General features: G+C 36.7%; 1 protein-coding gene across 1 annotated transcript in view; it reads right to left on the bottom strand.

Moving 5' to 3' along the window:
• The window catches only part of PXDNL (peroxidasin like), a gene marked incomplete at its 5' end in the record, with an annotated part of 490,956 nt that overhangs the window by 72,012 nt on the left and 403,865 nt on the right, over nt 1–15,079 (bottom strand). The window contains 6 exon segments of the mRNA XM_072733704.1: nt 144–895; nt 898–1,276; nt 1,278–1,524; nt 3,472–3,614; nt 5,306–5,414; nt 14,495–14,651. Coding sequence (XP_072589805.1) covers nt 144–895; nt 898–1,276; nt 1,278–1,524; nt 3,472–3,614; nt 5,306–5,414; nt 14,495–14,651 — 1,787 coding nt within the window.

Raw genomic sequence — 15,079 nt, 5'->3', positions numbered from 1 at the left:
TAATATTTGACTTCTGCAACAACGATTACTAAAGGCTCTGCAGTGACATCACCAGGCAAGCGAATCCAACCACACAAAATGTCCTTTATCACTTCTCCCTCTCAGAAATATAAAAAAAATCCGAGCGACATTTGCACACTTACTTCTTCAGTTTGCGTCGAATCTCTGAGTCTTTAATCTCATTTCGAAGATCCTCAAAATTTCCAGCGTTAGTCAGATTGCAGAAAACTCTGAAGTCAGCACAGGGAGGGAGCCCGTGGTCTCGCCCCCTTTGAATGTTGGTGGCAGCCAAGTCCAGGGCCACAGAGTGGGCCTGGAGAAAAGCTCCTCGGTCAGCTCTAAACTGAGCATTTGTGGGGGGGGGGGGGGGTTCCCGCAATTTAGTGGCCACGCCAAACAGGCCCGGAAGGAGGGGATCTATGCCACCTTCCTCGATTATTCTGGACGGTGAGAAGAAAGCTTCATGGAGGGGAAGATGGCTTTTGGGGATTTCCCCAAAAGTGTGGTTCAGTCGGTAAAGAATAGGATTGATCAAGGTGTGACCAGATCTGAAGGCTGCAGTAGCAAAGGAGTTGATGGGCCCCGCGTTCACTCTGGGGTCGCAGCCCTGGTAGCCCCGCAGCATCCTCATGCCCGGCTGCCCCAGGACCTTGGGCAGCCAGTGGCTGTAGGTGATGTGCTGCAGCTGAGCACGCACGATCTTCCTGGCTTCATGGTAAAGGGTGTCCCCGTCCCAGGGGGGGTTCAGGGCGGACAGCTCCACGGCCACCCTGTTGTGCCCCCGGAGCCACAAGGTGTGCATGGCTGTAAGGGCCACCTGCTCCTTGGCCCCGCGGTCCCCCGCTAGGAAGCAGGGGCTGCGGCTGCCCCGCCCGGGCCTGGTGCAGGCCTCGTGCAGGTGGGGGGCCCTCCCTGGAGGGCGCCCGGGCCAAGCCGGCTCTCAGGAGTCCCCGGGGCTCCCGTACGCATTAGGGGCATCGAGGCAGGCCTGAGCTGGTGAATCTGCTCCCTGGCGTGGACGCGATCCATCACCAAGGAGGTCACGCCGCTGCTGCAAACGGGGCTGGAGCGTGCAAAGAACATGCCCATGCACGGCCCCCCGGGCGCCCGGGGCTCAGCGTCCGGGATGAGGATGGGGAAGCAGGGAGGGTGGTCGGTGCACGGGGCGCTGCAGGGCCGCGCGTCGGAGAAGCGACAGGTGATCAGCGCAGGCACCGTGCGGGCCAGGTCGTGGGCGAGAAACTGGCCCCAGGGCACGAGCATGTGTGTGTGAGACCAGCCTGGGTGGCGGCAGGGGGTGGGGACCCGACGGGCTGGGCCGGCCGACCCCCGCGCAGGCTTCAGGATGCTCTGGAAGGCCTCAGGGATGCTCCCACGTGGGGCGCTGCAGGTTGTCCTGGGCCCGGTACTCCTGATGCAAACACACGTCGCAGCAGTTGGGCCCTGGCCTGCGGGCTGCACACCCAGAGATGTTGGCGATGAGGCCGAGGTCGCGTGGGGACACCGGGTCATGGCACCAGAATTCTGCAAGGCAGAGCAGCAACAGCAGTGAGGAGAGCGGTCCTGGAGCTGCAGTGAGGCAGGGCCTGGAGCCCAGGTGCAGGGGGACGGGCCACTCCAAGTGGGCAGAAATCTCTCCCAGATGTTTCAACATTTCATTAGGATAAAACAGAAAGTTCCAATAAAAAGGGGTGATGCCTAGTGATGTCTCGCTCGTGAGCCATGATTAACTGCTAGAACAAACAGAAATGGACAGACGTGTCCCAGTCCCCGTCAAACTCTTAGTTCTGTGCCTTTGCCAATATAATTTCGTAAGGATCTGTTAAGTCCTCATCACGAGGTTGTAATATGCACATTTTCCATTTCAGAATTCTTTCTTCCAGGCTTTACGCTCCTACAAGACAGGGTCTATAATGCGCTACTGTGGATGGTGTGATATTAGCCTGTGTGATAGTTGATATGAAGGGATTAGGCAGTAGCTTTTAAACTACCATAGGCCCTCATTCTCCAGGGAACTGCAATACAACCTGGAGGTATTTGGGAGCCGCTCCTTTGACGGAGCTTAAAATTGCAGCATAATCCTAAATCTGCAAAGACTATTCACGAAGTCCTGCTTGCTAAGAGTTATTATCTCTGCTTAATCATCAGAAACTGGCTAATGATACCAGGACCGTTTGTCCTGTAAGTCCTGTAAGTTGGTCTCTGGCTGGACCCTGAGATAGCTTAGTCTTGGATAGATACAATAGTCTTCCTATATATAAAGACATGGGTCCTGGGTTCACTTTTAGGGCAAAATTATCCTGGAGGGGAAAAAAAGGCCTTTAACTTTACAAATAATAAGAGAGAGGTAGAACAACATAGTGTTTTTTTTTTCCTTGAGAAAATTTGGTTAAAGTCCTTGAATATTTTAGATTAGAATATAAACAGTTTGGTAATGAACATCATGAACAATGGATGCACATTTTAACAAAGCTAAATCTCTTTATATTGATTGTTTATTTTCTAGTTTGAATTTAGACTAAGTTATTCTTGAAAGTTATTTCTTCTAATAGATATGTATGAGAAGAGAACTCAAAGGCCCATTGTCCTGACCTGGAGCTGAGAAATATTGTAGAACTGAGCTTTTTGCAGAGCTGACCATGGCTAACTCATCCTGAGTGAGACTCAGAATTAGACAGAAATTGGATTCAAGTGCTAATATGGACTATATGGAAATTTCACTTGGATATTCTAGTTTAGGAAACTCTGAAACCCAAGACATAGTATAATGTATCACTAGAAGCTAATAAATAGAGCTTTGTAGTAATTGCATAGGGCACCTAAGGGGTAAGCCAAGCACAGAAGGTGCCTTGTGCACTGTATCTTGGTTTATTTTCTGCTGGGGAATAAAGAAAGGGTAAACCTCTAGAAGTTGCTGTTGTGCTCACAGAACAAATAATGTATAGCAAAGGATCACATTTTTTACTTTAAAGAGAAAGATTAGAAAATCAGAAAGATTTCTGTATCATTCTCATTTGGCATTTAGTAAGTAAAGTCTGGTTTTGGGGAAAAAAATACATGAGAATGTCAGTATAGCAACAACAACAACAAAGACTGGGAAGGATACATATAAGGAGAGGAAGGTATTCCAATAAGTTCACTGAATGATTTAGATGATTCCAATAATAAGCAGAGGAACATTACCCTGGGAATAAAGTCTTTTTCATGGAAGTGGGAACATCTTCTGGATTAAAAAAGTAAAGTGGGCCCCCTAGATTTGCTAGACATACGTAGCTGATAGAAGCTGACAGGTTTGAATATATATTTATCAACCTTTCTTTTGAATTACAGTTCTTACGAGAAACATCTGCATTCATTTGGTAAAGTGGTAAATTCATTTCTAAATTACATGGTGTTTTGGAGATCAAAAACGGAAGAGTGATCAGTTTTGCTAATGACAGTAGGCTGAGAACAGCCCCCTCCGAAGCTGACCTCTACCCTCCAAATCAACAGTAAGCCCCTGGATCAGCAGAAGTGTGTGCTCAAAAATCCCCCCAGCTCTCGCTGTCTCCACAGTAAATGGGTCATGCGGATAACGAAACTGAGCCAGCAGATCACTAGGGGTGCGAAGTTTTCTGCAAATGACAAAAGACATTAGTGTTCACAAGGCAAAACTGCAGAATCCGTGAATCTCAGTGTGCATTTAAGAATACATTTCCCGAGCAATCAGGAAAAAGAAAAGCTTCACTACCAGAAAATAAGCTTCAAAGAGGGAGCTGAGAGCTCTTCTCCTATTTTGTTAATGAGGGATTCCTAAAATGCCAGTGACAGTGCTAAACTCAAAAGATATATTTTTAATGAATCGGTGATTTAAAGATTAGTTTTCTATAAAAGGTAGTATCTATGGTGAAAGTTATAAACTTGTGGAGTCCACACATAGTTCTTAGGGGGCTCAGTAAACCCTCTGACCCAGGTGCTATACACTCAGTTTCTGGTTGTTGGCCTTGTCTGTCTTCTCTTTGCTCAAATGTAACTGCTCTTGACAATGACTTTGTGATGCTCACAAACATCTATTACATACCCAACAGGATGTACTTAAATTGTTGACATATTGTGTCTTCTACTGCAGAGAGACTGTGTCAGGGGCAAGATGGTGCCTTATTCATCTTTATATTCCACATACCAAGCCTACCGACTAGCGCACAGTGGCAGTTTATACACATTGAAGAATTGAACTAAATAAGTTAAAAGACTATTAGTCATCCAGAAAATGAAACTGTTTTACAGATTTTGGTCAGCTAAGGCAAGTCTGGTCCTCGATGTCTGGAATCATAATAACTTTAGATCATAGAATAATAGTAATGATATTAACAGTTCACTTTAATTAAGCCCTTTCTATGTGACAGACACTATTGAAGCACTTTATCTGTACTAACTTATTCAATCTTCCAGCAAGTATGTCCGTGAAAGAGATCTTATTGTTATCCCCGTTTCACAGTCGAGAAGTGTGGAGTACTAAGATGTTTAGTCACTTGCCCAAGGTCACTCAGATAGAAAGTGATGAAGTGAGGAATCACAGTAAGAATATAAATAAGCTGCATGGCTCCAGAACACAAGTCCATGATTGGAAAGCCATGGGGGGGGGGGGGGCTCCAGAACACAAGTCCATGATCGGAAAATATGCAGGAAGTGTTATACTAGACTGTGGCATTATAAGGTATTCCTTTTAGACCAACAGCTGCAAAGACTGTATGTATATTTTATTTGACTTCAAAGAAAACAGTCATGTTTTCTCTGATAGGTTCAGGTGATGCAAAGCATCCCATATACCTCCATCACGACTGATGGGGACTTCATAGAACCAGAACACTTCACTACTCTAAAGATGTTCTGATTCAAATTAAAATATATCATAATATTACATGTCCTAAACAAAGCTTTCACCTGTGAGCTATCAGCTTATGACCAGGTGTGTTCAACTTGACAATTACTTTCAATTCCTGGATTGGCAGAAGCACTGAGTCTGACACTGGTGGGTGATGACCTAGCAGAACCCATTACCTGGTACCTATTGTGGGACCATAGAGAGTGGGTCTGTAATGTAAATTTATGCCATTTAGATGCTATGGGAAACAAGTTGCATTCTCTTTGAGACTGAGCTGGCAATGGTGGCTAGCCCAGAGGGTGATAACAGGCACACAGACTAAAGAAAATACCCGCTTTGGCAATCTTACGCACTATGCCTACTGTGATTTATGGAGATTATAAAAACCAAGTAGGACTGAAGTGAAAACAATTTTGTAATCAAAATAAAATAAATTCTTACTGTGAAAACAAATGTCTTCGTGTGGAGTTAATTGCACTGTCAACCCTCTGTACAGCATCAAGAATGGATGATTCAACAAAGTCATCGCCAGCTTGTCTACCCTGTATTGCTTTGAAAATCAATTCCATGATTAAAAGTATCAAACAAACCTTGAAGTTAGGAATGATCTCATATAAATGGCATTACAGAAACTTCCAAGACAATAAAAATGTAATACAGTGTCCACATGATACTGTCCATTGCAGAAGAGTAGATAATTATCCTGAAGCAAAGCTTCCAGCAACAATAACAGCATTATTTAGGGAACTAAAGCATTCCAAAATCTAGTATAACTATGTGAAATATTTCTTTTTTTACAACACTGATTCAAATGGGATTTAACTGTGTTAGTAATTTGTCATCTTCAGAAAGCCATGAAATGCCTATCTTTCCAGCCACCTTGCTTGCTTTAATGTTAAACATTAAACATTAAAACTAATAAATATTACCACATCCCTATGGAGATTTCTCAAAGCAAGAATTGAACTCTCAGTAAGATTTCTGTGAAAATTAATTCATGTTGTTTCTATAGCTCTTCAGTGTGGGAGAATTCTATCAAGTTGAATATTATAGATGAAAGAAGCTTTTAAGTTCAACATATTAAATCATCTCCAGATGATGGTTTAGGAAATTTATGGTAGAGGGGGAAAAATACTAATAAAAATGATTATGGATATTAAAAACTCATATTAGAAAAATAATCATGTCCATATTATTTAGTTCATTTTTGAGAATATTAAAAGTACAATAAGAATTTATATGACATAATTAAAGTAATAACTTCTTAGCACTGTTGAATTTTGAATGCAAGAGTAAGTATAGCCCCAAAAATTGAATTTTAAAATAATGTCATTAAGGAGATATAATGAAAAGTTTAAATAAAAATAGGAAATTGTATGGATTACATAGTACCATATAGAATATATATCATATATTATATAATACAGTGTAATATTAAAAGATTATATATGTATATTTATATGTCTATAAGTATATATGTATGTTTACATATTTTGCAATAGAGGAACACAAATAGTATTCCACATTTGGTTTTTATTTAAAAATTCCTTTATTTTAAGACAATGTATATATACTAGATTGGTTCATTGTCCTAAAAAGATCACTAACATAAAAAATTTCAAGAAAAAAATACCAGTGATTTACATATTATTAGAAAGCCAGTAAAATCAAGGTTTCTGTGAAAGACATTCTTGATAAACTAGATTATGGGCAGTAGTTAGGAGTTGGAGTACTTATGAATTGTCAACTCAATTCAGTCTTTATCATGACCACAATATTAAAGCTCCAGAAGGTCAGTTTTACCTCTCACAGTTCAAAAATCACACCGGATTAACTATACATTAGCGAAAGATAATTGAGAGAAAACAAAGACAAAGTGATTAATTTGATTATATGAAAATTAACAATTTCCATTCAAGGAAAGACATAAATAAAAAAGTAAAAAAGTCATAGACAAATAACATAATAGGTAAAATATCTATAATTTCTAAACTGATACAGAGTTAATATTCTATTTTATTCAAGAGATTCTTGAATGCATTAAGAAAAAAATGCATATAGGCAAGTTATAAAAGAGGAAAGTTATTAAGTTAGTGAGTATATGACAGATGTTGAAAACCACTTAAAACCTAGAAATAAAATTTAAGATATCAATGAAGTACCATTTTGTGCTTATTCTGGCAAAAATAAAAAAGCCGATTATTGCCAAGTTTTGGCAGGGGTGAGTGGACACCAGTAGGCTGGTGAGAACGTAGAATTGATGCTCCTATTTCCAAGATTTTGTTTAGGGATTATATATATATATATATATATATATACACCTATATATATATATATATTTAAAGATTTTTATTTATTTATTCATGAGAGACACACAGAGAGAGAGAGAGAGAGAGAGAGAGAGAGAGGCAGAGACACAGGCAGAGGGAGAAGCAGGCTCCATGCAGGGAGCCCAACGTGGGACTCGATCCCAGGTCTCCAGGATCAGGCCCTGGGCTGAAGGCAGCACCAAACTGCTGAGCCACCCGGGCTGTCCAGGATTAAGTATTTTTTATTTTGTTTTTACTTAGTAAAATGACATATGTGCACCCACCACCACCACTTAGCAATCTCATTCCCGTATATATATCTAGAGAAATTCTTATGCAAATCCATAAGGAGTATAAACGAGAATGTTCAATGCAACTTTGGAAGGAATTAGGGAAAATTGTCAGCAATGGAAGTGTGGGTAAGAAAAATGTGGTGGATGTACGGTATGAAATAAAATGCAACGTTAGAATCAGCCGGATGGACACATGCATGGATGCTAAAAAAGAGTGCCTAAAGTAAAAATCAGAAAGTTGAAAGAGATTGCCATAGAATGATTTAATTAAATACGTAATAAATGCATTATAGTTGTTACATAACATAGCATGATGGGAGTGGGGTATTGGCTTATAAGGAGATGGATTAATTAATCGATCAGTTAAGCAATCAATCAGTATAACTGCCATGATTATGAGAAATCCTAAAATTCTCAGTACACCGGACATGATATACTTTGCAATAATTCAAAGGTAAGTCAGTAAGAAAGAGCCTACTGAATTTGTTACTTTTACTTGGAAATAAAGAAGCCAAGATCAATCAAATCAATGTGTGCCAGCCTGTAGGCTCACAAGATGTTAGCCTTTTCTCTATTGTTCTCCTTTCAGTCCTTCACTTGTGAACTTCAAGTGTAGAGAGTGGCATCAATGATGTGCTCTTATTCAAGACAATCACTGCCATTGGATCCTTTACCTGTGTGCATAATATGCAATCAAGGGTCTGTCAAAGGTTGTGTGTAGGACTGAGTTATCACACGGCAGACAATGCTAGCCAAAACTCAAAAGGCTATTCACTGTGGCAGACAGAACTTGGAAGGAATATTTAAATTTTGGAAAAGTATCAATTAACATGTTAATCTGATTTTATATGTTTGATAATTTTGCTTTTATTCTGTTTATAAAATAGTTTTAGCTATTATGGTTGTATAGAATTTACAAGCATAAGGAGTTTTAAACACCTATTCTTCATCTTTTGACTCATTCATAAAATGGAAATGGTTAAGACTTGTTCAACATATGGTTTAACAAAACATATAGTTTGGCCAAATATGATTATTAAATAAAACAGGCATGCAAAGTTCTTTGAAAATGACATGTCACAATGCAAATATAAGATGCCTTTCAGTGACTATTATGTTCTAAACCCCTAAGTAATCCATATATATCCTCACTAATTATCCATTGCGACTGTGTTGTCCTGTCATTTCTTCAACTCGACCTCCTTTTACTTTATTAATAAGAGACCAACAAGTGTGGAGATGTGAGATGGAGAGGAAAATAACAAGAAAAGTAACACAATATGTAAAAATTGTCTAAAATAATTAAATTCTGATGTGCACAAATAGAAAACATATAAAAGCTGTTTGTTCACAGATTATTAAAAGTACATTAAATATGTAGCATGTTCACACAGAAAATATTTGTGGTAACAATAACTCTTTCTCACTTATGTCATTTAAATTATGAATTTTTTAAGGTCTCATGGTTTTATGATAAAATAAAACTAACCTTTTTATTATTCATTTAGTCTCAGTACTGTTTTCTTTGGTGTGGTACAAATTGCAAAAAAGATTTCCATAAATGTTTCCAGAAGAGCACTGTGTTATGCAAAATGAATTCAGTTTACTGGGGCACATTAGAATCAAACAACACTGTTAATATTTTATTTGTCTTAAAAACTACCTCAAGAAATGTTGTAGGGATAGAATGATCGGAACATTGAGTATATATTCCATCTTTTAGTGCAAAATCTTGCAGAGGGGAAGGAAGAACTAGATCATCTTCTTTTGTTAAGTCTTGGGGTTAAAAAAGGAGAAAAATCCTCAGTAGGGTTACAAAATTAAACATTTTTAGAGTTGTATGATGAGCATCTCCTTTCAGTTCTGTCCATGTATCTCTGAGACTCTACACCTCCAAGGAACATAAAGTCGAAAGATAAATTTGAGTCCTTTCAGGAAGGGGGAGCTTAGGTATAATGGTCCACCAGCTGCTGTGTGCTCACTCTGTCATCGCATGGCTGACATGGGGAGGATGGGGTGCGAGAAGCAAGGCCTTGAGGAGGGACATTGAGGCAGGACACCTGAACCCCTACCATCAATCTCACCACAAAATATCTAGACCTCAATAAAAACCAAGTCTCCTGGAACACCTGGGTGGCTCAGTAGTTGAACATTTGCCTTTGGCTCAGGACGTGATCCCAGGATCCTGGATCGATTCCGCTCCGGGCTCCCTATGGGGAGCCTGCTTCTCCCTCTGCCTGTGTGTCTCCTGTCTCTCTCTCTGTGTCTCACATGAATAAATAAATACGTCTTTAAAAAAAAAACAAGTTTCTTTCACAACTCAATATTCTTAATCTCACCCTCCCTCCTGTAGAAAAGAACCAGATAATGTAACCATCCTAACTGAACAGGCCTTACCACATGAAATCTTCCCCTAAAGAGAACAGGCAACCACTGACACTGGAAAAGGCTGTCCTAGGAAATGGTACACTCCCACAACATACGAATGGGTATTAACGACTGCCTTTGTGAGATAATTTTCTTTGAATGGCATCAACTCTGCTTTACTCATCATTTTGTGTCATTAGGCATATGAATGGGTTCATCATCTTGCGGTTTCTTTTGGTTTTTCCTTTGTTTATTATACTTGAGATATGTCTTTTATTTTGATTATTTGCTTTCCTTAAAATTTATTGACTATCCCAACACTACTATACTACAAATCTGTTCTTGAAACTTAATGCTAATTTTTTTTTAAACATGTGGCTTATCTCCAGATAGACATATGTGTTCAGTATAGATTTTATGTGTAAATGGAGGGGAATGTGTTCAATATGGTTAAAAGTATTATGAATATACATACACATATGTTAGGTATATGCTGTTGTTTATAGAAATATTTCACCATTTATTATATTATTCAAGATTGTTGAGGTAAACAATTGTGTATCTATTATTATGTAAATTATATCATAATCACAGTAAATAAATATACTAAGTAGCAATTGAAAATGATTTAATATCAATTTCATTTCATTGATATAGCTGAGTAAATGTAATTAAAATTTTCTGATACTTCATAGTTCACTCATTGTCCAACAACTGCAGTGGTTTTGAAACAGATGTTTTATCTAGACAATGACAAATATCTGGATTAGAATGTCAAAAAATCAGTGAGTTATTCTTTCAGAATTTCCAAAAATAACTAGTTCCCACAGGAATTAAATAAATTAATTGATAAATAACTCTTGGAACACATGGTAAATGGCCTATAAATATTAACTTATTTTACTAGTAGCATTATTATCAGAATAATACAGGTTATTTACCTGTATAGGAAAGAAAGGTCTCACTAATTTGAAGTCAACCAATGCAATCTTAATTCTCATTTATAACTTACTGGGTTGTGTACATAGTCAAAGTAGAGAGTATTCTAAGTGGAAATATCATTTAGAAAAGCGATTGCAAAAGTCTAAATGACCAAAGAATGAACTATGAAAGAAGAGGTAATATGGAGAAATGTAAAAGAAGTAATATTTGAAGAAAAAAACTGGTGAGACATGCATTTAGAGTAAAGAAGGAGAAGGGAACAGAAAAAATCAGAAGAGATTCTGGTTTCCTCCTTTTAGAATATGGATCGTATTAAAGGACTGCCAGGAGAGTACAAGGTCTGAGGTGAAAATGAAGAGTTCAATTTAAAATACATTCAAGATGAGTTTTCAACATGTGGAATTGCAAGGCCTGTGGATCATCCAAAATGAAATGTTCAACACACAATACTCAACTCAGAATTTCAGAGAAGAAAATATTGTTTAGATTTATTTCTTTATCATTACAAATAGTATATACATGATATTTGTGCTCCAAAATTTTCATTTAATCAATGCTGTGTCACTATTTCACTTTTAGCCTGGTCCACATATTATTTCAATATCTCAGTAGTAGACATGTCAACATGCTCTAAAGTACTTCCTCACTACTGCTGCACATTTGAATTCTATGGTAGTAAAAGAATTTTTATGCCAAAGACTCTTGAGAGTGTCCAGTCCCACATTTTTAAGAAATGAGAAAATTAATTCCAATTATGAGAATTGGAGTTGCTGAGATCAATAAAGGTAGGTTTAATGACTTAACCCAGGGATTTCCCCACTATCTCACACTGTTAATATTCAATATAAATGTTTTATGTCGTTAGACTGAATCATTTTCACAAGCAAGAAATGAGTCATAAGGATATGCTGTGAATTATGAACTTCATAGCACTTAAGAGCACATCAATACATGTAGGCAGTATTAAAGTAAATTATGTTTTGAACAAAAATTGTGAGGTTTTATTTGGTGTAAAGTAATAGGTGTAGCTTTCATATGCAAACTATCATGCAGAGAAGGAAGTATGCAGATATAAGTAATATTTGCCAATACGAAATACTTTGGGGACATCCTAAACCAAAGCATAGGCTCCCAGTAAATACTATTATCAACCTTACAAGTTTTTAAAAATGTATTAAAACTATTAAAAATTTATTACATCTATGAAAAAAGTTCCTTAAAAAATCATAACTTTAGGGACTCCTTTTTTTCTTTTGCTATTATAAATGCCTTACTTTCAACAACACTCATTCAAATGCATGGTTTATATATATATATATATATATATATATAATGCCCAGATTTTGCTTAAATTGTTATTGTGTATTTTTATTATTTTAGATTACTTTCTATGGTTGTATTCCCAATACAGAATAGAAACTCAAAAGGCATGATCCTCTTTTCATCACTTCTTACACAATGTGTGGAGTTACAACATTCCATAACTGCTTGATTGGGGCATTAAGTTTGGAAAGTCCTCCTATAATGCATGGTCTTTTCCTTTTAATTAGGGATAACTGGTGAATGAAAGGGTCAAAGTCATAAAATGTCCCATAAGTGATATTTTATATTGACACATTTCCTCCTATTCAACTAATTTGTAGAACACACACACACTTAAATCTTAATTTTATTCAAAACTTTAAAATTTATATCTTCATACTTTCTTCTCTCTATAAAAATATTTCTAACATCATATAATTTACTTGGTATGAGATACAAATATAAATTAACTTCCCCTTATATTGATATAAAAAAAGTTGTCAAGAGCAAAAAACATATTTGTTTTCTTGACTGAATAACTTATTTTTTGTACTATTTTATCCCTATAGCCTGACTTTCTGCTTTCTATACAATAGAACAGAATATTGGTAAATGCTACTTATCACTGTTTTAAAATCTAGTAAATAGAGTGACCAATACACTTTGATCTAAATGTTTTACTTTTAATGTGTACATATAAAATGATTAGTTAAATTTCAGTCTACCACAATGAAATTCTTATGCTGGAGGTTCTAAAATGTTGACCACCATGACTAGTGTTTGTATGCATGTGGCTGAGCAAAACAGAGACAGGGAGAGAATAAGAGGCAGAGAGAGAATTATGTTTTTTTTGTGTGTGTGTTTGTTTAGTGCTAAAGATTTCTAGTATCTCTAGTACATAAAAGATAATAATTTAAATTTTATAATAAGTTTTTTGCAAAATGCTTAAGAATATTTTTTCATAGATCTCATTAATAATTAAGCAGCAGAAAAAGAAACACAACTATCATGGATTTTAAATCAAGAAAAACATGAACTCATAGTAAATGGCAAGGAAGGCTAAGACTATGTAACTTTAAGAAATTCTATATGATAATTTTTGACCCTCATGGAATAAATATTCACTGGTTACTAGCTACATTGTTATAATTTTAAGAGTAATATTCTACAGAGAATACTTTTTTACCATACAGTATAATAAATATGTAAAGATTGGTGCACCATTAATGAAAATATATACTTTGTATAGAATACCCAAAAGAATGGATAGTTGGAAATTTGATTTCTGGGGAAAATTTGCAAGTGTAAGACTATGAAACTATTGTATTATATGATAGGGTGATAGTGACATCTTTAAGGATGATTTAATTAAATAAATCTATTTTTAATCCAGGCCTGTATTTATAATGAGAAGAGTTACCCAATAGTTTTAGAGACCCATAAGAGCTAGAAAAACTAAAAGGGAAAAAAATTAATCTGTAAAACCCTATTTATGAAATCTGCCCATTTCTAAGGAAACCAAAAAGCAGGCAAAGCCCAAAATAGTACTCCATATGCTTGTAGCTGAACTCATTTATTTCAACTGCTGATTGTCAATAAGGCAGAAGCTCCTAAACCCATCCACAAAAAAAGCAACCCTGATGTCAATTCACATGTCCCTGCATGCTGTACTTTTCTTGAATGCTTTCCCCACGTGGAGAACATGCCAGTCCATCATCATGGCCAGTCCCCATTCCCATACCCACAGCTGAGGTTTTCACTCAAGTCTGCCTACAAATAGACTCTCTCGATTCCAATACAAACTGATTGATTGAAGGAAAAAAAAGGGATTTTGTTTTTTGTAAAACTATGACAATCTTTTAAGCAGTCACTATTTATAAACTGGCAGAAGGTTACAGCTAAAGAACCAGACAGATGACAAAACATAAAACAATGGAAAGTATGTTGACCAATTATAAATGCTCCAAATATTGAGGTATTTGCTCTTATAGTGGCAAATTTTACCTAGAAGTTTGACCAATTGATTGATTTTTAATTTTACTGTAGAACTAAATATACCAGGTCAGAGTAACTCCTACATGTTAAATTCCATTTATCTTTAAATCTCTGACTTCACTTATATTTAGATATGAATGTATCTTACATTCTATAATTTTCAATTCCTAAGAAAATGTGATATACATTTGCAAATCCTTCCTATTTATGTTTGCTTTTGGCATTGTTAGTTTTGGTGTTTGATACCCTGTAACGTAGCTTACACTTAAGAACTTCGATTTAAACGATTAAAATAACTTTGATTTAGTATCAACATGTTAAAACAGAAAAAACATATAGGGGAACTTGGGTGAGGTGAATCAGGATTGGAAGTAGATTCTGTCAAAGACATTTATTTGAATTGCATGAGGAGCCATACTTACCTACAACTGTGAGAAACATGTTGGCTACAACAAGGCCAAATGAATTCTGAGCCACACATTCATATCTTCCTTGGTCAGCTTGCCCTGCATCATAGATGGTTAGCAAGCCTTCCCCACTGACGTGGAATTTACCACTTTCAGTAATCTGAACACCTGCCTAGGGAGTGAAAGGATTATTACTGGAAGAAAATGTGATTCCCTAAAAAAATGACATCTTACATTTTTTTTGTTGGATATAGCTTCATTTGTTCAACAAATATCTACTGAGCATCTACATATCAAGCATTAGATGAGGTATTTTATGAATCTAATGAAGAGAAGAAAAGAGAGTGAGAGAGAAGTATGGTTTATCTTTCTTTGTAATTATAATAAATATGATACTCAAAATTCAATTATGCAATTATTTAATATTATGATCATTTTAAAATCATCCTTCCAATGGATGACTATATAGTTTATTCATATTTTTCTTATTTCCAGAAAAGAATTCGGACAACAATAAAAATAAAATTTGAAAGGAAGGAAAATTTTCATAAATCTACCACCTAAAGCATCAAAATATTTTAATATTTTTGCTTTCTATTT

Source organism: Vulpes vulpes, chromosome 13, assembly GCF_048418805.1.
Source record: "Vulpes vulpes isolate BD-2025 chromosome 13, VulVul3, whole genome shotgun sequence".
Lineage (NCBI taxonomy): Eukaryota > Metazoa > Chordata > Mammalia > Carnivora > Canidae > Vulpes > Vulpes vulpes.
The sequence above is the reverse complement of the archived record's forward strand: the minus strand, read 5'-3'. Positions and strand labels throughout refer to the sequence as shown.